This window comes from Aegilops tauschii, chromosome 5, assembly GCF_002575655.3.
Source record: "Aegilops tauschii subsp. strangulata cultivar AL8/78 chromosome 5, Aet v6.0, whole genome shotgun sequence".
Classification (NCBI taxonomy): Eukaryota; Viridiplantae; Streptophyta; class Magnoliopsida; order Poales; family Poaceae; genus Aegilops; species Aegilops tauschii.
In genome coordinates, this window is record NC_053039.3 from 127,295,811 (window position 1) to 127,321,627 (window position 25,817).

At 42.8% G+C, this 25,817-nt stretch overlaps 1 protein-coding gene and 1 long non-coding RNA gene across 2 annotated transcripts; both read left to right on the top strand.

The window, feature by feature from the left end:
• Positions 1–16,244: 16,244 nt before the first annotated feature.
• On the top strand, positions 16,245–18,590 carry LOC109735271 (glutamate dehydrogenase 1, mitochondrial). The gene is made up of 3 exons (XM_045228129.2): positions 16,245–16,899; positions 18,024–18,274; positions 18,431–18,590. Exons 1-3 carry the CDS (start codon positions 16,897–16,899, stop codon positions 18,549–18,551), a joined length of 375 nt encoding a protein of 124 aa, XP_045084064.1. The 5' UTR covers positions 16,245–16,896; the 3' UTR covers positions 18,552–18,590.
• Positions 18,591–22,579: 3,989 nt separating this feature from the next.
• Positions 22,580–24,747, top strand: LOC120964406 (uncharacterized). The gene is made up of 4 exons (XR_005756511.3): positions 22,580–22,801; positions 22,941–23,079; positions 23,618–23,883; positions 23,990–24,747. It is a non-coding gene; the product is annotated as an uncharacterized lncRNA (long non-coding RNA).
• The last annotated feature ends 1,070 nt before the right edge of the window (positions 24,748–25,817 follow it).

Below are 25,817 nucleotides of genomic sequence, written 5' to 3' on the forward strand. Positions count from 1 at the left end.
CACTCAATTCAAACAAAATGCATAGATGCTTAGCTAATAATGGTAAAACATTCCAAATTGAAAATTTGGGATGTTACAAACCTACCCACCTTAAGATGAATCTCGCCCTCGAGATTCAGGTTGGCTAGCAAATAGGTGCGGGTGGTCTCGACGAAGATCTTCTTCTCGTTCCCAGGTGGCTTCCTCCTCGGAGTGGTGGCTCCACATAACCTTGCAGAACTTGATGATCTTGCTACGGGTAACTCTGTTTGCAGTCTCGAGAATTCTGACGGGTTTCTCCTCATAAGTCAGATCACTGTCAAGATGTATGGCCTCTAGGGGCACTGTGTCTCTCAAAGGAATATCGGCCATCTCAGCATGGCATTTCTTCAGCTGGGAAACGTGAAAGACATCATGAACTCCTGACAATCCTTCTGGCAATTCCAGCTTATATGCAACTTCTCCTTTGCATTCGAGGATTTTGTAGGGGCCTATAAACCGGGGTGCTAACTTTCCTTTAACACCGAACCTCTTGATTCCTCGAAGTGGGGACACACGAAGATATGCTCGGTCTCCAACTTCATACGTTATCTCCTCACATTTACTGTCGGCATAACTCTTCTATCTCGAATCAGCTTGACCTTCTCTTCGGAGTCTCTGATAAGATCGGGACCAAAAAGTTTTCGGTCTCCAACACCATCCCACAGCAATGGTGTTCTACACCTCCTTCTGTATAGAGCTTCAAAAGGGACCATCTTCAGACTGGTCTGATAGCTGTTGTTGTACGAGAACTCTGCGTATGGCAGATTGTCATCCCAGCTAGACCCATAGTCTAGCGCACAGGCTCTCAACATGTCCTCCAAAATCTGGTTGACTCTCTCGGTCTGTCCATCTGTCTGCGGATGAAAAGCTGTACTGAACTCCAGCCTCGTACCCAAAGTTTCATGCAACTGATTCCAAAACTTTGAGGTAAATTGTGTTCCTCTATCTAACACGATACTCCTCAGAACTCCATGCAGACATACGATCCTGGTCATGTATATCTTGGCTAACTTAGCGCTGGTATATGTGGTCTTCACGGGAATAAAATGAGCTACCTTGGTCAAGCGATCAACCACTACCCAGATACAATCATAACCTGAACGGGTCCTCGGTAATCCTGTGATAAAATCCATTCCAAGTTTTTCCCATTTCCACTCGGGTATCGGCAGAGGTTGAAGTAACCCTGCCGGCTTCTGATGTTCCGCCTTTACTCGCTGACAAACATCGCATACTGCTACGTACTCGGCAATATCCTTCTTCATACCTGTCCACCAGAAACTTTCTCTCAAATCCAGATACATCTTGGTGTTGCCTGGGTGAATCAAGTACGGTGAATCATGGGCCTCCCGAAGAATTAACTTCCTGACCTCTGGGTCATTGGGCACATAGATACGATCCTCAAACCATAAAGTTCCATGTTCATCCTCACGAAAACCTTTAGCCTTTCCGTTACTCATCTTTTCCTTTATCTCTGCAATTTCCTTGTCCATCTTCTGGGCTTCACGGATTCTTTTGGTCAAAGTGGACTGAATATCCAGGGTGGCGACATATCCTCTCGATACTATCTCCAGTCGGAGCTCTCTAAGATCGTCGGCTAATTCCTGAGGTAATCCTCCAGCTATTAGGGTGTTCACATAGCTTTTACGGCTCGAGGCATCTGATGTTTTGGTGTGGATGATAAATTAGAATAGAATAAGGGTCTAAAGAGAAATAACACTACCCACATGTATGAAACAATCAATAACACACCAATCACTTCAATCAAGTTTCACACATCGATCGTAACAAACTAATCGAGAATCCAACCGTCTAATGAATTTCTAATGTGTACATGGTGGTCTGAATCTAGTTCTCGTCGGTGGAAGACTTCATCAGATCAACGTTAGCTCTGGTTTCTTCTTCGTCGGCGTCATCTTCATAGGGCAAGGTCTCGTCGGATTGAGAAGACTCGGTGATGGGGTCAACAACTATTTCAGTGAATTAGAGAAGAGATAGAAACGAATAGAGAAGAGTACAGACCAACGGATATATAGGAAAATTGTAAAATAGTTTTTTCCTATGGCTTTCCGATCCTAGGGGTTACGTCCTACGGTCAGCATGTGCTCTGATACCATCTCTGTAGCGACCCGACCCAAAATCAGTCAAGTCCCTGTGTAGCTGTACCATCCCAAGATCATGCTGGCACACACAGTACATTGATGAAAAGATTCAAAGTTCAATCACACCTGAATTTATTACACGATTCTCATATCGAGTCTTTATTACAATAGAATAAATTCGGCCGAAGGCCAACTCATCAGAAAAACTAAATGATGCGGAAGCGTAGACGAATAGCGAGTCCATCCGACTCCATAGGGCAATCATCGAGCGTAGATCGTAGCCTCACTCCTGGTCGGAAAACTCCTCTGCAACATGAGACTTTGCAGCCGTGTAGGTCAGCATTTTGAATATACCGGCAAGTCATGAAGAGAGAACAACAATAAAATTACTAACACTATATGCAATTTGGTTGTGGTGCTCTAAGTTTTCTGTTTTTGCGAAAAAGCCAATTTTTTCCTACAACAAAGGACTTGTTTGCAATTACTACAAAATGTTGGTTGTTATTGAGATGGTTCCGCCAACCAATATCTCATTCCCAATTATTAAAATAACCCCTCAATTAATTTATTAAGTTCGGTGTTAAGATTTCCGAAATACTCCAATTCCAGAGGCTCATTTGTCCGTAACCGGGGATACGGCTAATCGATTAGGTTGTTACTCTGCAGAGTGTTGTGCACTTTACCCGCAAGATTCGTTCCCTCCTTTATGTCCTCGCACTGCCTGTTGTTTGAAGACGGGACGAACGAAACAGGGTCTTCCGTAGAGTTTCTCTGGGCACTGCCGGTGCCCATCCATGTCCTGCCGTTCTTCTACATCTGCTGGCACCGTCCGTCCAGAGTCACGCCTAAGGTCAACCCAGCTAGAGCCCATAATGGCTTGCGGCCGCACAGGTAAGCTTCCGGTCAAGGTGTATCCATCCGTCTCTTGGTGGCTGGGTGAAGCTTTCCGCAAGATGTCATGGCGCTTCTCCATGCATCCCGGCCATCCGCTGGTTTCTCCAGGGTGCCCCTCAACCGTCCTCCACCCAGTAGTGAATTTGAAGTCCATCTTGAGCTTGAAGTCATGGGTTTGTCATCATCTTAACTCTCACATCTCCTTATGAATCTCTCAACCAACCCCATCTACGAGCATAGCAAAATAAACTACATCGTCCCGGGCAATGGTAACAAGGGGAAAAGGGTTCAACCTACCACATGATACTACTCAAGACTTATTCAATTTCTCCTACTACATGCATGGTGGGGAGGAATAATTCTAATGCAACAAAATCGTAGGTATTGTAAAACATGATCAAATGACTTGCCTGGCTGGCGGTCTTCGAAAGCTAGCGACTCGTAATAGCAGGCTTCGCACTCCGGGAATTATATTCGAAGCAAACAATAACCACATAAGCATACAACTATATTAACATAACAGCAAGCTAATGTAAATCACGCATTAGCAATCAAACCAAAACCAAAGAAAACCAATTGAACTACAAGCCAACAACTAGCAAGAGAAGAAAGAAAAAAACATTTTCTTTTTCTGTAAATAATAGTTCACGTTCTAAAACTACAGAAACTAATCTAAAATAAATTATAACAGAGGTAAAATAAAATTTTAAAATAACTAGAACAACAGAAAAGCAGCAAGCTAAAAAAACTAGAAAAGCTTGTTTTTGGGTAAAAACTATTTTTAATAAAGACTAAACATACCCAAATAAATTCCTACTGCTAGGCAAGGTCAAAACAAAGCAGTGACAAAGAGAATCACTAAAAAGGAATAATCCTAACTCAATTTATAGCAGAAATACTAATCTGACTAAAACTAATATAAAACTATGTTTATAAACTTAACCATGGCCGAATCTATTTTCTACAGAAACTATAGGAAATTTGTAAACTAACAAAAAAAGAATCAACTAAAAATAATAAATAACCTAAAAGATATAGATTTTTCAAGATTGGAACTATTCTGTTTTAAAACAGAAACGAAAATAAAACTAAAAAAATAACGCAATAACGGGCCAAAACAGTGAGCGTTCTAAAACTAAACAGCGCCTAAGCGTTTAATAAACCAATGCGTCCATAGGGCTAACAGAAATAAACCAATCGGGCCGGTCTAACTAACCAGGAACTAAACCGGAATAAAACAAAAACTAAAATGGATCTAATCTAAAGAAAAACTAACCCTTCACTACTTCTAATCTACGCCGTAGATTGCAGATCGAACGGTGGAGGGGGGTCCGGTGGCTTACAGCGTCAACGATGGATGACGGAGGCTCGGGCGACGGTGGCGAAGGGGCTTCGGTGGTCCGGGGCAACGCGGTGATGTCGGGGAGATGCGGCGGAGCGAGGCGGAGGTGGTAGTGGAGTTGTTGGAGCTCGGGGACGACGGTGGCGGTCGGGGCGACGGCGACTGCTCCCTAGTGAGCTGCAGCTCCGGTGAGCGGCGGTCGAGCTCGGGGCGATAGCTTTAGAGGTTCCTGAGCGACGATAGGATGTCAAAGAGGTGCGGAACGAAGAGGGGGTTCGGGTGGTGTAGCTTGGAAGCAAGGGGGATGCTCACCGGTGGCAGAAGCGGCGGCGAACCGAGGCGGCAGCGGCGAGATGCGTTTGGCGATGGCGGTGGCTGTGGTGGGTTTTGGAGTAGGGTTTTAGGGGGGATCGAGAGAGGAGGCCGAGGGGTTTATATAGGGCATGGACTTGGGCGAGGGGGCAACGTGGGATCGCGATCCCGAGAAGATCGCGTTGTCGGGCGCGCTCTGCGCGTGCTCCGGTGCGGCGGGTTGTGCGCGAGGGGAAAGAGAAGGGTGGGGTCCCGGGTCAGTGAGGGAGAGAGAGGGGAGCGAACGAGCGACCGAAGCGGAGGCGGCTCGGCGCGGGCGCGCTGGGGCGGCTGGCCTGCTGCTGGCTGGGCCGGCTCGGGTGATGGCTGGGCCGGTTGGCTTGGCCAGCTTGAGCTTTCTCTTTTTTTTGAATTAAGGCGGAGAGGAAAAAGAAAATATAGGAAGACTATAATATTTGTATATAGGACATATATATGTCAATAAAAATCATAAAAATAAACCCTACAACGTGAACATTTTTCCAGAGGCAAAACAGAAACTAAAAAAAAATCTGTAAATTCCAAATAAATTCAAATTTAGATTCAAACCTTTTGGCAATATTTTCTTCTGACATTTTTGGATTGTCATGTTAGCTCCTCTCATACTTTTGATCAAGTATTTGTCAGGGATATTTGAAATGAATTTCAAATGCCAATTTGAATCCAAATTCAAACAAAACTCAAATGCCTCTGAAAATTCCAAATGCCACTTAATTCAAACAAAATGCATAGATGCTTAGCTAATAATGGTAAAACATTCCAAATTGAAAATTTGGGATGTTACACTTAATAGCGATACATGTGTGCCTTGCTGCCCCTTCTGTCACTCGGAAAGTACACCGCAAGATCGAACCCATCACAAAGCACCTCTTCCCATGGTAAGAAATATCGATCTAGTTGGCCTAACTAAACCTAAGATTCGAAGAAGAAATACGAGGCTATAAATAATCATGCATACAATAGATCAAAGAAGACTCAAATAATATTCATGGATAAAGATATGATCATAAACTCAAAGTTCATCGGATCCCAACAAACACGCTGCAAAAAGAGTTACATCAAATAGATCTCCAAGAGACCATTGTATTGAGAATTAAAAAGAGAGAAGAAGCCATCTAGCTACTGCCTACAGACCCTTAGGTCCATGGTGGATTACTCATGCATCATCAGAGAGGCACCCATGAGGATGATGAACCCCTCCGTGATGGTGTTAGATTGGATCTCGTGGTTTTGGAACTTGCGGCGACTGGAATTGTGTTTCGTCGACTCCCCTAGGGTTTTTGGAATATTTGGGAATTTATAGGGCGAAGAGGCGGTGCAGGGGGGCTACGGGGGGGCACGCCCTGGTGGGTTGTGCTCCCCACAGGCCTCCCCTCTGGTACTTTCTTGGTCCATTGGGTGTCTTCTGGTCCAAAAAAATCTCCAAAAAGTTTCGCTGCGTTTGGACTCCATTTGATACTAATATTCTGCAAAGTAAAAAACAAGAAAAAAATAGCAACTGGCACTGGGCACTATGCCAATAGGTTAGTCCCAAAATATGATATAAAGTTGCTATAAAATGAATATAAAACATCCAAGAATGATAATATAACATGGAACAATCAAAAATTATAGATACGTTGGAGACGTATTAGCATCCCCAAGCTTAATTCCTGCTCGTACTCGGGTAGGTAAATGATAAAAATAGATTTTTTTGATGTGCAATGCTGCTTAACATGTTCATCGCATATTCTTATCTTTTGTAGCATGGACATTTGGACTTTTATATGGTTAAAAGCAATAGTCTAGTTTTGACATGAAGATTTCAATACTCAAGCATATCAACAACCAACCATGTCTTTCAAAATATCAACACTAAAGAAAGCTATCCCTAGCCCATCATGTTCAATCATTGATCCATTCATGAAACACACTCGCATATTAGCTACATCCAATGCTCAAGTATGATCATAGGGCTCCCTAGTTGGTGCTTTATAAGAGAAGATGTAGACTCAAATAAAAATAAAAATTCCATAAAGTAAATAGATAGGCCCGTCGTAGAGGGAAGTAGGGATTTGTAGAGGTGCCAGAGCTCAAAGCAAAATTCAGATATAAATTTTTTTGAGAGGCATGCTTTTCCCGTCAACGAAAACGACCGAGTAATTCCCAACACTTTCCATGCTAGATATTTCATAGGCGGTTCCCAAATAGAAAATAAAGTTTATTCCTTTTTCCACTATTTCTTTCACAATCCATGGCTAGTCGTATCCACGGGTGCCTTCCATACCAAAATTTATTATTTGAAAACATAAAGTAAATTTCTTTTTCATTTTGGGACTGGGCATCCCTATTACCGCCGTACTCTCATGCAATGACAAGTGAATAAACACTCATCTTGAGAATAACACATCTAGCATGGAAAATATTGGCCACCGCCTGCTGCTTCATGAGCGGTACGAGCACACAAAAAGGAAATTCATTTTGAAAATTAGAGATGGAACATACAAATTTGCTTAGAACGACACGGAAATACCGCATATAGGTAGGTATGGTGAACTCATATGGCAAAACTGGGTTTAAAGATTTTGGATGCACAAGTAGTATTTCTACTTAGTACAAGTGGAGGCTAGCAAATAGATTGAGAAGCAACCAACCAAGAAACGAAAATTCACATAAGCAAGCATTAAGCATAACTAACACCGAATAATGCACCATAAGTTAGGTGTAACTTCATTGCATAACTATTGACTTTCGTGCTTGCATAGGGAATCACAAACCTTAACACCAATATTCTTACTAAAGCATAATTACTCACCAACATGACTCACATATCACTATCATCATATCTCAAAACTATTACAAATAATCAAGTTTATTTTGTCCAATGATCTTCATGAAAGTTTTTATTATGTCCCTCTTGAATATCTATCACTTTGGTACTAATTTCATATATTGGAATTGCTTTTGATAAGCTCAAAAAAATTTAAGTGAAGAACATCAGCATAAAAAATTTCGTCTCTCGAAATAATATAAGTGAAGCACAAGAGATTTTTCTTAAAATTTTACTAACTCTAAAATAAATCTAAGTGAAGCATGAGAGTATTTCTTCAAAAATATTAAAGCACACCATGCTCAAAAAGATATAAGTGAAGCACTAGAGCAATTCCATAGCTCAAAAAAATCATGTGAAGCACAAAGAGCAATTCTAATAAATCATAGCATAATTTTGGCTCTCTCAAATAGGTGTGTCCAGAAAGGATACTTGTGACAAACTAAAAAGCAAAACAAGCAAACACTCATATAATACAAGACGCTCCAAGCAAAACTCGTGATATGTGACGAATAAAAATATAGGTCCAAGTAAAATACCGATGGTTGTTAGAGGAAAGAGGGGATGCCTTCCGGGGCATCCCCAAGCTTAGTTGCTTGGTTCTCCTTGAATAATAAATTGGTGTTCCATGGGGCATCCCCAAGCTTAGGCTCTTTTCACTCCTTATTCCTTCATCCATCGTGATCTCACGCAAAACTTGAAAATTTCAATCACACAAAACTTAACAAAACCTTCGTGAGATCTGTTGGTATAATAAAGCAAATCACTACAATGTGTACTGTTGCAAACCCATTCATATTTTATTATTGCATTATACCTACTGTATACCAGCTTTACCATGGCTTATACCCCCCCCCTCCCCGATACAATCCATAGATTCATCAAAATAAGCACACAATGCAACGAAAACAGAATCTGTCAAAAACAGAACAATCTGTAGTAATCTGAAAACTTTGTATACTTTTGTAACTCCAAAAATTCTGAAAAATCAGAAAACATAGGCAATTTGTATATCAATCTTGTGTAAAAAATTTACCACGCTTATGTGATTTTTAACAATTCTTCTATTGGGTGCAAAAGTTTCTGTTTTTCAATTAGATCAAATCAACTATCACCAAACATGATCCCAAAGGCTTTAGTTGGCACAAACACTAATTAAAACACAAAAAACACAATCATAACACTAGCATAATTGTGCAAACACTCAAGAATAGAAAGAAAAAGGCAAAATTAAAATTTATTCATTGGGTTGCCTCCCAACAAGTGCTATCGTTTTACGCCCCTAGCTAGGCATAATGCATAGATTCAAGTATTGCGATCTTTGGTTTCCAATTCCTCAATCACACAACCAATATTCTTCAAAGATTTAGCATGCATATTTTCGATAATAATACTTCTAGGAATAAGATTGAAGAATTCATTTTTGCAAGTAGAGTCTTTTACAACTTCAACAAAGTCAGGGTGAAAACTAATCATCTTAAGATCCCCTTTGTTATTATTAGAAGTTGCACCCTTGTTCTTATTGACTTGAGTAGTCTTGCCAATTTTTACGGGAGTTTTTTCAATAGTTTTAGCAGAAGCAAAAGCCGAGCTTAAATTACTAAAAAATTCTTCCAACTTATCAATCCGAGAAGGACTCTCTCCAATTCTTTCGTTAATTATGGTTTCCTTTTCCCTTAGTAATTTGAAAACATCGCCCACTTTTAACCCAAATTTATTAGCAAGATTCTGCATCTTTGAATCCAAGTTTTCAATTTGCTCTAAGGTGACCATCTTCTTTTCAATAGCATCTAATATTTGCATAACATGCTCAAGAGTTAAGATCGTTTCATTAATAATGATAGATGGTGCACCCACTAGATCTCCCATGGCATTAAAAACATCCAAAGATGGGCACATCAAGAAATTCCCACCGGTAATCGTATCAAGGATGAATCTATACCAGGTGGTTATGCCCACATAAAAACTGCGAAGAAGAACAACAGTAGATTGCTTACGAATAGATCTATTATGAGCATTGCAAATTCTATATCAAGCATATTTTAGATCCCCCCCTTTGTTTGAAATTAAGAACCTCATTTCTTGGGGGTACACGCAATAGAGGAAGAACTAGCCATAACGACAAAGCAAGCAAGATAGCAAACAAAAAGATAGATCTAATGAAAAAACGCCAAAGGAAAAAGAGGGTGAATAAAACGGCAATTTTTTGTGAAGTGGGGGAGATGAAAACGAGAGGCAAATGGCAAATAATGTAAATTCCAAGGAGATGATATTTGTGATTAGGAACCTGATAGATGTTGATGATGTGTCACCGGCAACGGTGCCAGAAATTCCTTTTGACGTCGCTTGAGACTACGTCGGTATTTCCCCAAATAGGAAGGGATGATGAAGTACAACTACGGTAGATATTTCCCTCCGTTATAAAACCAAGGTTATCAATCCAGTAGGAGAACCAAGCAAGACTATGTAAACGGTACCTGCACACAAAGAACAAATACTTGCAACCTGGCCCGTAAGAGGGGTTGTCAATCCCTCCTCGGGCAAAAGATAGATTGGTTTGTATGATTTTGGATAAATAGATCTAGCAATAACACAAAATAAAATAAATAAAGTAAAAGTGTAGCAAGGTATGTTTGGGTTTTTTGGATTAATAGATCTGAAAATAAAAGTGAATAAAAATAGACCTCAAAGCAAATATGATAAAGAATAGACCCGGGGCCGTAGATTTCACTAGTGGCTTCTCTCGAGAAATAGCACACGGTGGGTAAACAAATTACTGTTGGGTAATTGATATAAGATCGAATAATTATGACGATGTCCAAGGCAATGATCATTATATAAGCATCACATCCAAGATTAGTAGACCGACTCTTGCCTGCATCTACTACTATTACTCCACACACCGACCGCTATCCAGTATGCATCTAGTGTATTAAGTTCATGGAGTAACGGAGTAATGCAATAAGAACGATGACATGATGTAGACGAGATCTATTCATGTAGGAATAGCCCCATCTTGTTATCCTTAATTGCAACAATACATGCGTGTCTTGCTGCCCCTTCTATCACTGGGAAAGAACACCGCAAGATCGAACCCATCACAAAGCACCTCTTCCCATGGCAAGAAAAATCAATCTAGTTGGCCTAACTAAACCAAAGATTCTAAGAAGAAATACGGGGCTATAAATAATCATGCATATAAGAGATCAAAGAAGACTCAAATAATATTCATGGATATAGATCTGATCACATACTCAAAGTTCATTGGATCCCAACAAATACACTGCAAAAAGAGTTACATCAAATAGATCTCCAAGAGACCATTGTATTGAGAATCAAAAAGAGAGAAGAAGTCATCTGGCTACTGCCTACGGACCCTTAGGTATATGGTGGACTACTCACGCATGTATGAACCTCTCCGTGATGGTGTTAGATTGGATCTCATGGTTCTGGAACTTGCGGCGGCTGGAATTGTGTTTCTTTGACTCCCCTAGGGTTTCTGGAATATTTGGGAATTTATAGGGCGAAGAGGCGGTGTAGGGGGCTACATGGGGGGCACAACCCCCCTCGGGCACGAGGGCTCCTGTGCGCGCCCTCGTAGGTTGTGCTCCCCACGGGCCTCCCCTCTGGTACTTCTTGGCCCATTGGGTGTCTTCCGGTCCAAAAAAAATCTCCAAAAAGTTTCGCTGCGTTTGGACTCCATTTGGTACTGATATTCTGTGAAGTAAAAAACAAGCAAAACAGCAACTGGCACTGGGCACTATGGCAATAGGTTAGTCCCAAAAAATGATATAAAGTTGCTATAAAATGAATATAAAACATCCAAGAATGATAATATAACAGCATGGAACAATCGAAAATTATAGATACGGTGGAGACGTATCACAACCCAACGCATAAGAGGGCTTGTCAATCCCTCCTATGTATTGAGATAGATTAAATTGTATGAGATTGGATAAATAGATCTAAAAAAACACAAAACTAAATAGGTAAAGAAAAAGTGCAGCAAGGTATTTTTGGATTTTTGGATTAATAGATCTGAAAACAATATGATAGAAAATAGACCCGGGGGCCGTAGATTTCACTAGGGGCTTCTCTCGAGAAAATAGCATAGGGTAGGTAAACAAATTACAGTTGGGCAATTGATGGAAAAGAAAATAATTATGATGATATCCAAGGCAATGATCATGTATATAGGCATCATGTCCAAGATTAGTAGACCGACTCCTGCCTGCATCTACTACTATTACTCCACACATTGACCGCTATCCAGCATGCATCTAGTGTATTAAGTTCATGAAAAACGGAGTAATGCAACAAGAACAATGACATGATGTAGACAAGATCTATTAATGTAGGAATAGACCCCATATTTTTATCCTGTGCACCGCAAGATCGAACCCATCACAAAGCACCTCTTCCCATGGCAACAAAAATCAGTCTAGTTGGCCAAACCAAACCAAAGTTTCAGAGAAGAAATACGAGGCTATAACAATAATGCATATAAGAGTTCAACAGAGACTCAAATAATATTCATAGATAGATCTGATCATAAACTCACAATTCGTCGGATCCCAACAAACACACCGCAAAAAAGAGTTACATCAAATTGGTCTCCAAGAACATCAAGGAGAACATTATATTGAAGATCAAAAATAGAGAAGAAGCCATCTAGCTACTGCCTACGGACCCGTAGGTCTGTGGTAAACTACTCACGCATCATCGAAGGGGAAAAGGTGATGATGAAGTACCCCTCCGTGATCATTGACCCCTCCGGCAAGGTGCCGGAAAAGGCCTCTAGATTGGATCACGTGGTTCTGGAACTTGCGGCGGTGGTAACTCTGATCTCTCGACTCCCTAGGGTTTTTGGAATATTTGGGTATTTATAGAGCTGAGAGGCGGTGGAAAAGCCTCCTGTGGGCCCCAGTACCCACCAGGGCGCGCCTAGGGCCTCTTGCGTGCCATGGTGTCTAGTGGGCCCCATGGGCCTCCTCTGGTGCACCTCCTTGTCCTCCTGGGTGTCTTCTGGGCAGAAAAAAATGTTCAAAAAGTTTCGCTGCATTTGGACTTCGTCCCAAAAAATGATATAAAGTTGCTATAAAATGAATATAAAACATCCAAGATTGATAATATAACAACATGGAACAATAAAAAAATTATGGATACGTTGGAGATGTATCAACACGTAGTACGCGGATGACGCGGCGGGTGGATGGGCTGGTGTGGTGGACACGTAACCGAACAGAGGAAGATTCGTCTTTTTACCTTTCTAGATCACGATGAACTTGCGGAGGAAAATATGGTGGACAAAAACAAAGTTCAATATAGTAGATAATTTTCTCTCGGACTAATCTAGACCAGCACTAGTATTAGATGAATGCAACCAAAAATTCAACTTCACAAATACTAGATGCAAAAACTACTAAAGGCTAAAAGGTAGATGTGATAGATGAACTAATCTATTTTTTCTTATTTTTGTTGGTTGTAGGACTGAAAAACAATCTAACCTAATAAAACTATAAATCTCTCATTGATAAACCTAAGAACTAATACCACCTGATGTGAACTGGGGCCCGATTTTTCGATGAGAGGAGATAACTACGATTTTTGGCGACTCGGCCCTCACGATCTGGCTGCCAACCATACAGGGAGAACCGTACACCACTGATATCCATGGTAGTCGTTGTACCAACTCCATGGTGTTATCGACCGAACCAACGGCGTGATCGACCTATCCACGAAAGATTTTTCCTGCAAGCAAAACGAACAACATGCAAGAAAATAATAGCCAAGCAATCTGAAATTGCCGATATGGTAGTTGAAATAAATCTCACAAGACTAAATAATTGGGGTTCTGATAAGATGTCTTGACGATCGCACTAGCCACTACGAGCGAAGACAAATAAAAGTAGCAATAGTTAAACTTCTCTAAACAAAACCCGAGTCTAAACCCTAACGTAGACTAGCTATTTATTTTGGATGATCGAGGGCAGCCACCGCTTGATTTTGGAGTCGTTGGATCGATCTCCAGGGTCGTACGACATGAGGGCTTTTGAAGCCCACTAAATTTCATGCATGCATCATGTTGCATGACATGGGTCCGGGCCCAGCTCCTTGCATGCACGTTGCACCTCTTGCAGGGCCCATTAGAATATACTTTCTTTTCTTGGATGCAAATAACTAGTGTTGTTGCTGGTTGTTTCAAAAAGATGGTGATCTCTTTCTTCATCTTAACATATGGCTTGTAGAATTCTCTGTTAATTCTGTACAAAATAAAACCTGGTGCCGTAATTTTGTCTTGGGCAACAAAATAATATATGGTGTAATTATTAATTAAGATCACCTAGAAAATATATCCACATGTAACGATCATGATCTTATCTGAGGTAGCTATGTGTACATCAAAATGTCCTTAATTGATTCCAAAAGATTTGGTTGGTTTGGGTTCAACATTTGAATAAATGTACACAAGGATTCATGTTAAAATTCAAGTGGGTTTGGAAGTTATGATTCAAACTAGATTTGTGTTCAAATTTGAAATAATTGAAACTTGAAAGGTTGGGGTTGTTCTCAAAATAGTTCAAATAGGTTGTGGTCATAATATGAATCAATTTACAGAAATATTCATTTGATTGGACCTATAGTATGGGTTCTAGGTTCAACTTAGTTTGAATTCAAATTTAAATAACTTTGAATTTGAAAGGTTCAAACTTGGGTGATAAGGTTCTAATGCTCACTTGTGGTACTATTGAACACAAAGCAAAAATAATTCCTAAGTTTTAAACCACTGATAACAAGGTGTGATCAATTCAAATTGGTTTCAAACATTTGTCATGGGAGAAGAAAATGGTTGCCATGGCAAAAATTTCTGCTGGGTTTGATATTTTTTTGGTATGACCAGCAATATTTGGCGGGGTTGGGAAATTAATGTTTCTATTTGAATTTATTGGGGTGGATCACCGCACCTATTATGTTCTGTTTATAACTTGATATTGCACCTAGAATGGTCCACTCCAGTAGGGAACAAAATAAACAAAGAGATTTGCAACTTTTTCATTCATTAGCCATTAGTAAATCAAATCAAATGATTAGCTCAGAAAACCTGGGATTATTCGGTTTAAGCACACGTAAAAACGAGAGCAAAAATACACTCATCGGTAAGCACTACGTTGGAACCGATGGGGATCCATAATTCACAAACAGGCAGACGCCCTGGTGGACTGGATGGGAGGGGAGGCCGCCATACATGCGACACGAGGGGGCTATGGCATAGTCACCAGCATAGGGGCATGAGCTATCCTTAATGCAACTCTAGTAGAGTTGTCATATGTGGTCAAACGCCATAATAACCGCTCATATGGCGATTATGGCCGAAAAGGTTGGTCTAGCAGAGTCACCATCACACACTCAATTGCCATATTTTTTGGAGGCCATGCCCAGTCGAGCCCCCAAGCCTATGGAGGCTGGGGGTGCTGCTTTCAAGTGCGCTCCATCACCAACCGCCCATGCGGGATGGAAGTTTCACCTCTCATCATCGTCCCACGTGACCTTTCTTATCTTCTTGTTAATGGTACACACAAGCATAACAATCCTGCCGCTCATCTCAGCGGGAAACATGCCAATTAATCACGGTCAGTGCATGCACAACTGTTCGCCCCATTTCCTCCCATGTTTCATGCCACTTTTTCCCGTCACCCACCAGGTTTCCCACTGCGCGCGGCCATAGAAAGGTTGGTGGTTCCCCGTGTTCTCTCCTCTCCCCACCTCCCACAACTCCACTTCCATCTCCACCTTTCACTTCATTCTCCACTTTCCTTCTCCTCACCGTGTCACTTCCCCTGCTATCGGAGTGGGTGTTGCTCTCGGAGGAGGAGAAACTGATTGGACGAGGAGGCGACCCTCATATCTAAGGAGTGGGATCGTCATGACGTGTTGGATGTCGCGTACAAGGATCCCGCCCTCCTCGCCAAGGAGGAGTGGCATGCTCAGCATGGTGAGGACCCTGCACTCATCATTGTCGGTGCCAAATCCGCCCAACGCCATGCCGATACTCTGCAATTACTGGTTTCCTCCTCCTCCCCACTGTTAATGAGGCATGGGATGAACGCTATGCCACATACGTCTCGGTCACTCGCCTCGACGAAATCTTCAAGGAGACAGTCACAGGGCGAGCATTAGCAGTGGGAGGGGTGTGCCGCTTGGCACGAGTTTGTGATGACACCTGTGGCATTTTTGAAGTGCGGGCGCGCCATCTGGTGCAACTTCGAGGCGGCATTCCCGACCACAGAGCGTGCCATCTTGAGCCATCCCTTGTTGGCCAGGCGATCTGTATCTTCATGATCAGCCAATTCTATGCCTAGTACTCAAGCCAACTCGTCACATCTGGTGCAACTTCGAGGCGGCATTCCCGGCCACAGAACGTGCCATCTTGAGCCATCCCTTGCTGGTCAAGCAATCTCTAACTTCATGATCAGCCAATTCCGTGCCTAGTACTCAAGCCAACTCGTCACATATTCATGCGCCCAGTGCATAGCATTCACAATCAGCTGGGGTGCAAAAAGCACGCTATAGCGGCTACATATATGTAAGGCAATTTTTTAACACCTCTGCTACTAATTATGTATGAAAATGTCACTAATCGACATTATGGTGAACAATACATTAAAAACAAATGGAAAATAAGTTTTAAAAATTTACAACTGTTACAGTGATTGGCGAATTTAGGAGCCGTCCATTCACTAGGATCAAACGGTGGAGAAATAGGAGTTACGAGAGTAAAATTACATGAAATTACAAATAACTGTGGGACCATTACAAGATTATGGTGGGGCTAATCATTTTCCAAAAGGGTAGATTCGTCCAATTTAGTGTGCAGCGCTGGGAGAAAAAGGAAAAAGAAACCTAGCCACGCACGGTTCTTCCCCCTCTGTCGATCCCCTCTCCGCGCCTCCTCCTCTGCCGTGTCGCTGCGCCGCCGCACGCTTCTTCCCCCCCTCTCCGCGCCTCCTCCTCTGCCGGTCGCTGCGCCGCCGGCTCAGCCGCTTGTCCTGCGCCTTCTCCTCCCCGCTCCTCGCTGAGTCATCGACCAGATCGGCGTCCATGTTCAGCAGCGGCGGGGGCATCTTCAGCGGAGGAGGCGGGTGGTCGTGGTGGCGGCACCTTCAGCGGCGTCGCCGGACTCCCGTCGCTGACCTCGGCCTCACCCAGAAGAGGTCTTGTCCGCCCATGCCGCCAAGGAGGGGGAGCAGCCGTGCCCGGACGAGGTCGTCCCCAACTCCTGCATCTAGTCGTCGACCTTACCAACACTGCAGTCGCCGCTGCTGGTCGAGGTCGCCCAGGTTGACACCGGCCCCGCCGGCCTGCAGGTCATCCTGCCCGACATGGTACGTACGGTCTCTTGCTCCCCCCCCTTCATCCCCTATGTTGATCCCGACATGTATTGATTTGATTGGGCAGTTCAATTCGGTGGTTCCAAGCGAGGAAGTGGTTGGATGTGCGATGTTCTAGCGGCGTAGATACGCGATAGATTTGTGCTTTGTCGATTGATGCACATGGGGAGCTATGCAGTTACCCTGGAGAGGAATCAAATTTCTTGTAGAATGATATTTGCAGTGTTATTGTTCGTCACGTACAAAGCGCAGGAATCATATTAATAAGTTATACATCGTTTGTGCCATAATTTGCCATCTTGGATAAGGATTGATAGAAGAGAGAAGGACCAAAATCATCTACACTTGCTCACTACTAAGTGGAAATTTGCTACTGCAACCCTTCTGGTTTAGGAAAGTGACAGTTTTCAGCAATTGTTTAGCCGTAGGGAAGAACATACAACATATCCCTTTATTCTGCCCATTCGTGTCTGATGGAGCAGTTGTAGGATGTTGTTTTTTCTCTTCGATGTTCTTTTCCAGGTGAAATCCATGGCTGCTTCCGAAAACGTAAAATTTGTAAGCAGAGGTTTTATTTGCCAAAAGATGGTTGTTGTCCTGCCACTAGACTGACCATCCAGCTTTTAATTTTAGTGTAATATCAAGATATTGCAATTGAACTCTTCTTAAGGTAATTCTCTGTTTTATCTGAACTCACTAAGATTATTTGCTTTTTCTTTGGTCTTTTGCGCATTTAAAATGCCAGAGAAAATTTTGCCAATCTCTTTAATTTTCACGCAAAGCTAAGATGTTTCCCATTTATAATTTAGAGACAAGCATCTTGTCAAAGCTTAGGCTTACAATGGAGACACCATCAGTGGCAATTGCAAAGTTCTGTGCTTGATATGTTAGTATCTTTCTAATCTCCCACCTCACGCGCTGAAATTAAAGAGGAAAGGAGCACACAATGAGCACCCACAAGTAATATATTCTGCCAAATATATACAAGCATGCCTACACAATGCTAGTAATAATCGTTGTGTACAATGGCGCCATACATTGTGGAGCAAGGCCAGAACTATGTTTCTTCATCTACATTTTGCACAGATGAGCAATTATCATCTTCTTGCCTTTTTCAGGTATTTGGCAATATTGGTTCTTGGGCTGCCCAATTGATCACTGAAGCTGGTGGCAAGGTGGTCTCCATCAGAGATGTCACAGGGGCTGTCAAGAACTCCAATGGCATTGACATAGCCAAGCTGATGAAGCACTCGGCAGAGAACCGCGGGATCAAGGGCTTTGACGGAGGCGACGCCGTCGACCCGACCTTGCTGCTCACGGAAGAGTGCGACGTGCTCATCCCGGCAGCTCTGGGAGGAGTCATAAACAAGTAATCTTCTATTTCCTCGTCCCATCTCACTTCATCCAATCTTTATCAGATTACTGCTCAGAAGCTCAGTTAAAGTATCCTCCTGGCTGTTATTTTTTGTGTATCTGAATACATTTTTGTTAATAAAAAGTTCGTTCGATTTTCTTCTTCTACTAGGGACAATGCTGATGCCATCAAAGCAAAGTACATCATCGAGGCTGTTAACCACCCAACAGACCCCGAGGCCACGAGGCAAGAACACCAACATTTTGCCACAAAACTAAGCTGCATTTGTTGACACATTCACACATTGACTGACAGCAGAGAAATGTTCATGTTCGTGGTGCAGATTCGGGCAAAGAAGGGCATGCTGATCCTACCGGACATCATGGCCAACTCCGGCGGAGTGATGGTGAGCTGCTTCGAGTGGGTGCAGAACATCCAGGGGTTCATGTGGGATGAGGAGAAGGTGAATCGGGAGCTCAAGACATACATGACCCGCGCCTCAAATATAGTTCTGAATATTTAGGCAATGTATGGCATAGTAGAAAATGGAAAGTAGTTATGTAAAGTATATCTTCGAAAACCAGAATTGGCTCAATTTGGAAGAATGCCTACTTCATATGAATTTCTTGCCCGCTTTGCACGCGTTGCTACATGTGCATTATCATGCCTCAGCCATAATCATTGTCGACAAATATGGAATAGAAGAAGTATGTCCCCTATTTTAGTCCTCTCTGTCATGTTCGCGTGCACAACCTATTTTGCCAATGAGCAAGTTTAGCATCTGTTTGTTCTTCCATGATCTTATGCTGGTTGCCTGGTTCTCATTGTCGTCCTAGCTGTCTAGTTAGTAAGCAGAACTCTGTTAGAGTAAAGCTAGCTGGGACATCTGTTTCAGTATTGTTACCCAACAGACTTAGGCCTAGATTTATTAGTTGTAAATTCATTAGCTCCATGTATCGCATTAGTTTCGATGCAAAACACAACCTGCAATGTGCCAACTCTTGTCGACATGTCTATATCAGTATAAAAATGGTACATGGTGTTCCTGATGCTATTCCTTCTTATTTTCTGCAGGAGAGGCTGGCATTTGACAATACGGTTCTGTGTGTGCATTGACTACTGGTGCTGCAGCCTGAAATTTTTCTTGTGGAGTGGACTGAAGTAATCCATCAAACTAGCTGCATTATTGATTCTATTCTTTTTGCTGGCGAGGTAATAATCTCCCACTCAACTCGTGATGTGAGAAATAGTAGTGTAACCATGATATTTACATAATTGCTCATGTGTTCTATATGCTATGATTTTTCTTCCTTAATTACCCTGCCTCAGCCATAATCATCATCCACTTAAACCAGAACGGTATACTTACGCAGTGTATGGCGCCGTTAGAATGGGGAGCATGCGTTTGTAAGTAGTCACTTATGGTAGTGTTTTAGATGTAAGGTTACTCCGATGCAGAAAGGTATGGATCAGATGGTGCAAATGATAGAAGTGGAACTTGCAGCTCATTAGCTGGGTTTTCTCTAAAAAGAACCAATGAAAAGTCAAGCACTTGGATGGACATAAGCATACAAATAATATGCAAAAACATTAGAACATAAGTGTAGTCTTTAATTCAAAGAACATGCCATGAAGATCAATCATTTGGATCTGCCCTTGAAGTGCCTCTCCGTGTAGCCCATTCATGGCTGTACGAATGGGCTGGACACGGCGTTTGATGGTTTGCGCTTGCGTCTTTTTGACTCCACTTGTTTAGCGATAGTCTCTGTGTCAAATTGTTGTTTCACTGGATTACTAGGAGGGGCATTCTTCCTCGGGCGTCCACGTTTACGCTTTGGGGCACCGGATGTGTCTGGTTTGTTTGTAACATCAGGGTTGCTGACAATCGTGACGTCGTCGTCTGCACCTTTTCGTTCCTCTGGAATGCTGGCTTCGTACTCGTCCTTCTGTAGAGGAAATAGTGGTCATGAAAGGTAGGAACTACATGACATGAAATGCTAGTTGTGTAGAACTTACCTCTATAGGATTCTTGTATGATTTTTTCCGAAGCTTGTTGCAATCCGAACGCAGCAGGCTTGAACATATTTTCCAGCTGAAAATATGTATTTCTGCCTGAATTAGATAGTGACGCATAGGTTAGGATAGCGGTGAAGCATAGGTAGTGCATGATTACAAATGTAATTTAGTGTTCGGCAGACCTGTGTGAAATCCTCAGTAATTTTGTCTCCGTCCCATGTCAACATGTATTTGAGTGTGTACGCTCCACAGGAATAACTGTGATGTAAAGTTGAAGTTAAGTATTGTAATGTAGGTGAGGAATCATGTAGCTGCCTATACGTACCCATCCGTCTGTTGTGGTATGTTAGTATAGCAAGTGGTTTTCCACTGGGTAATATTGATGGGTTTAGGCAGTGTTACCAAGCCATCCTCGACCGCTTCGTTGATACACGCCTGAATGGACTCCACCTGGTGTATGAGGAGTGATTCAAGGGATTGCGTCAGTGCATTTCAAAAAGTGTCACATGAGGTAAGAGGAAGCAAGAGAGCAAGCTTACCAGTGCAGTTTCCTTGGCAATGTCACGATATGCTTGGATGGAGTTTAGGACCTGGATCTCTTCTTTGTCTAAATTAAACACGAGTAATAACCAGTGCATGCTGTGCACATTCATTGGGACACGTACCTGGCAGAAAATTAAAGCGGACTCAATTTAGGGAAAATCAAGATATACAATTAAACAAGTCAGGAAATATGCATACCATTTTGCGTCCTACAAATTTCGTTGCTACATTAGCAACATGTGGGCTTTTGCATCCCATTGGAATACCCCCAAATTCGCCTAGCAATCTTCTGCTTTCTACGGTGGAAATGAATGATGTAGCATCAGTTGCAACATTGCTAATGTGTGCATATGCATTAATAACCTGCAAAATTTGTAGTCATGTAATATGGCACAATTCAGAATACTTGATGTAGATTGCAGTATACGGGCCTTACGTCATCGACGAAGAATAGTTTGCTAACATTTGGTTTTAGTTGATGAACTGTTAGCACAATGTCTTCGATGTGAACTACCTCAACAAGGTCGTGACTCCCTCGGATGAAAAGTGCAGCCTCATAGTCTTCATCTGTCAATATGTAATCATTGTTGAATACAGGCTTCCGTGGTGGGATGTCTTGGTCCAACTCCTCGTTTTGCACCACAGGTTTTGCACTAGGTGTACCAGCAGAAGTCCGTGCTTTCCATGCGTCAAACCCAGGAGTTGATGAAAACTTGCCATTGCTTGGTTGCTCTTGTTCCTAAAATTAGGAGTTGGTCAATGAACAGAAATTAGCTCATGTTAGCAAGGTTATGGGCCATAGTTATCACCTGTACGTATGCATTGTTCGTCGTTGATTGTTTGTTTGTTTCAACTAGGGATCTTAATTCCTGTAACATGAAATGCATAGAATGAAAATATAGGAAGTTATGGGTAAAATTGATGTTGTAGTGTCACTTACCTGGAGTTCCCTTTTGAGGTCTCCAACTTCATCCTCCAGCTTGGACAACCTAGGTTGAGTGGCAATTTTACCCCTTATGTTTATCACGTCCTTGGTCACGGTGATTATTCTTTTATCTAATTTGTGCTCTACTTCTACTACTTGTTTGACCAACTTTTTCTCTTGTTCTGCAAATAGATCGTTCTGGGTTTGAAGTATCATGTCCATCTGCATAAAAGAAATGTCAACTCGTTTTATTAGAAGAAAAATAAGTGTGGTTAGGTGTGACCTTTGTTGTGTTATTGAGAAGGATGTGTCTTGGAGCAACTTACTTGTTGGCTACTCATAGTTTGACCTCGTGGTTGTGGTCGATAGATAGCATCTTCATGCGCATGTGTATCTTTGTTGGTATGCTGGTCATTTGTAATGTTGGTTGGCTCCACACCGCCGATGTTCATGACAACCTTTGAAAAGATATAAAGAATCAGTACTAAGAAATAAATATGGTAAACAAAGAAGTCAAGTCTAGAAAGGTACCAATCCATTATATAGGCCTCCTTTATCATAAGCCTCATGTCTTATTTTACCTGTGGCTTCATCCCACCGTGCCATCAGCGGACGGGGTATACGAGAATACAAAATCGATCCAGCATGAACATGTTCCCAATACCAAAACTATAGGAAATATTAGTTCATCAATGATAGAGATATATGCATCATATGAATAATAGTTGAATGACAACTACTGTTGTAGCACTTACTTGGAGCAAAGCTATATTTCCTTGTAGATTGACTTGATCCTTACAATTAAAAGTATTGATGGATGTTACCAAATGGTCCAGTGTGAAACATCCCCAGTTAAAATTGGGAATTCTTGCGACGTCTTCAACAAGGACGAAATATTTGGAGTCGACATAATCTTGTACCGTGGGTGCTAAAATAATGCCAATAGCATACAAAACAAACCGCCTGATGAAATGATCATCTGGAGTTTTGGAGGCTTTAATTTTGTCCTCGAGGTCACTCAGCTTAAGTCTTCCATCTGTTTGATAAGCCCTTAACAGGTTTGCGTCTTTTGGTTTTCCCATTTCCATATATATATTTTTCCCCTCTATTGGAAGGTCCATTAATTGATAGACATCCGTTGGAGTTATAGAAATGTCCTTACCAGCAATGTGAATACTCTGCATGTCGTGGATGTAGCTCTTCGCTAGCAGCACCAACATAATACGTCGGAGAGACACTGACTTCATCTCTGTTAGCCCTCCAAGACCGGTTTGAGTGCAGATGGCCTTTAGGTGCTCGTCATCTAATCCATCAATCATTTGCGCGAACCTTATCGGTGAGCACATTAACCTCATATTTGCATGTTTCACACTGAGTTCGTCCAAAAAAGCCTGAAATACATGTAAAGGTAAAAAAAACTATGTGTTTTCAAAGATTTTCACCTAACTGGGAAAAAATATACCTGATTGGTTAAGTCTGGTAATTGTGTGTCGGCACAACTTGTAGGAGAACTGGCCATTCCTTGAAAATATGCACAAACAGAGACTGGGTCAAGTCAGAGAATAAACATAAGCTATGGGGTTGTACCATACTGTAATTGTTCCACCTGTTTCTTACAGAGCACAAAATTACTATGATAAGCTATTTAATTTAATTACTTCTTTGTTACTACCTCTCTAGAGGTGTACGTTAACCACACAGATTGATCGGTGATTAATGATTACTTACTAAATTTTCTCTACTGTCGTTAATGTGAACAACACGTGGTATTTATTCTGCCATTTGATATTTATATACAAAGTTTTGGATTATATTGACCTCACTGTTTCTAAGGGGTGTAAAAATACCAGGCGTTCTAACCGTGATGCGAATAGGTGGATGAAGAGGAAGCAGTACCGTCGTATCGCACAGGCCAGGTGGGTGGTGGCCGCTGGCTCCGATCCCCTGGGTGGTTGGGTGTGGCTGGCGGCTCCGATCGCCCCGGTCAGGAGGGCGGCGTTGGCGTTCGAGCTGAATGCGTGAAGTGTCCACGGAGAGAGTTCGACGCCGGCGACGAGCATAGAGAGGCGGATCACGATGCTGTGGACGGAGCAAAATTCAGAGAAAACCCATAAGATCTCATGATGGCTTCATGCACAGAGTAAGCGGAATCCATTCTTTGGTTTTAAATCATCTCATGTGTTGCCTTAGTTCTAACTGATGACAAGAGTCGGCATTCTCACCTTCAATACAACGTGTGGATGAAGAACAAGCAGTGACGTCGTATTCCGCAGGCCGGATGGGCGGTCGCCGGCGGCTCCGTTCCCGTGGGTGAGGACGGCGGCTCCGTTACAGCCGGTGAACAGGGCGGCGGCGATGGGACTGGCGTTGGAGGAGAAGGTCGCGTGTGAGAAGGCGGCTGGAATGGAATGTGAGTGGAGAATCGAGTTGCAGCCGGCTAGGCCAGTTGGATTGGAGGTTGTTGCAGATAATGGGGGAGGTGGGAGCGGAGTTTGGGAGGGCCGATAGATATGCGCGTGGTGGGTTCAGCTCCTCTACAATTCTTTTTTTTATGAGAGCTCCTCTACAGTTCAGTTGTTACTGTATGGGTGCTGTAGGCTCTACTATCAACCGTCCACTCTAATCTAGTGGATCTCCTTACTTTCACTTAATTCTCTTATTAAATCGCAAAAAACACCACCCCGGACTAGAGACGTGACGGCGGTCATACGCTCCCCGCGCCGACAAGTTCGATGAAATCCGCACAAACGGTGCCGGCACCGTCGTATGTCCAGAGCTTGCGAACCTGCAAACAAAGCGTCGCGTGGCTACCGAAACAGGATACCGTCACCATACCTGCAGCATTTGTTAGATCAATGCTAAGTAATTCATGCATCGACCAAGTAATTCTTGCATCGAGACATGTATTCATCCTCCACTTGTTAACCAGCTAGCTTTCTTCTCCATGGTAGCCCCAGACAACAATCGTAGGGCTACAAGAACTCAAGATGGTTTCCTTGAGGAACTTATGCTCCGGTCATGCAAGCCATTTACAAGGCCGGCGAGCTCCTGGCCTCAGGCCGCGACGGCGCCGTGCGTTTCAATTTCACATGCACGCTGACAGCTGAGCTGGCCGGCGCGGCCAGCCGGAGGACCGCCGTTCTTCCGGCGTCGTTACAATTTTTGTTTTTGATTAATAACATAATTAAGGCAGACCAAAGAGAGCCTTTGGATTGAAACCGACGGTGGATTTTGAGAGCAACAGCATGCGTACAGTAATAACATTACTGTAGAGGAGCCGAACCCGCGCGTGGTAAGTGTTAAGAGTTGATTGGATGGCGCCTTTAAAATCAGAAAAGGTTGATTGATGAAACACCAATTCTTTTGGCACGTCATTTTTTTCTTCAGAATCTGCCACGTCTGTTTCTGGCTTGCGCCCGGGCTTAGGCGATCTCTTTGGCCAAACTAATTGTGTGTTAACTTCTTTTTTTTCTATGGTAGTACATGTCTCATTCATATATCATAAAAAACAAAGTACAAGTCACGTAAAGACCGACATGACATAAGTGAAAAGATAGCAAAACATCTCTGACCTTGACACCAACACCTGTCACCTGCCTCCGGCACCACCACATCAGCCATCGAAGAAAAGAATGATGGATCACCTCCTCACCCGAGCTCGACGCGGCTCCATCGTTGATATGCAGCTTTGCGGACCTTCAAGGTGGCTCACCAAAAGTGAAGGCATTGCCGTTGAACGAATCAGACCGGGGCCTCGTCAGGAAAGGATATGAAGAATTTTTAGAGCATCTACAATCGGATTTGGCAAATCCGTCCCCTCAAACGCCCGCGGACGCATCCGGGCACGCCCGCGGGCGCATCCGGACGGGCCCTCATATTTTCTTCTGTGCATCCACGTATCTCAAATCCGGACTCTCAAATCCATGCAAATACATGCACGTCGATCATGCACCACAATGTCGCACGTAAATAACAAATGTTGGTACCTCATGTTGTAGTCCCGGCCGTTGACAGGCGTAGTTGCACGGCGGTGATTCCCCATTGCAAAGCCTCCTGAACACCGGAGATCGTTGA

Coding starts and splice junctions, on each gene's coding strand:
- LOC109735271 (XM_045228129.2), top strand. Junction 18,275..18,430: donor CTGGGAGGAGTCATAAACAA/GTAATCTTCTAT, acceptor TTCTTCTACTAG/GGACAATGCTGATGCCATCA.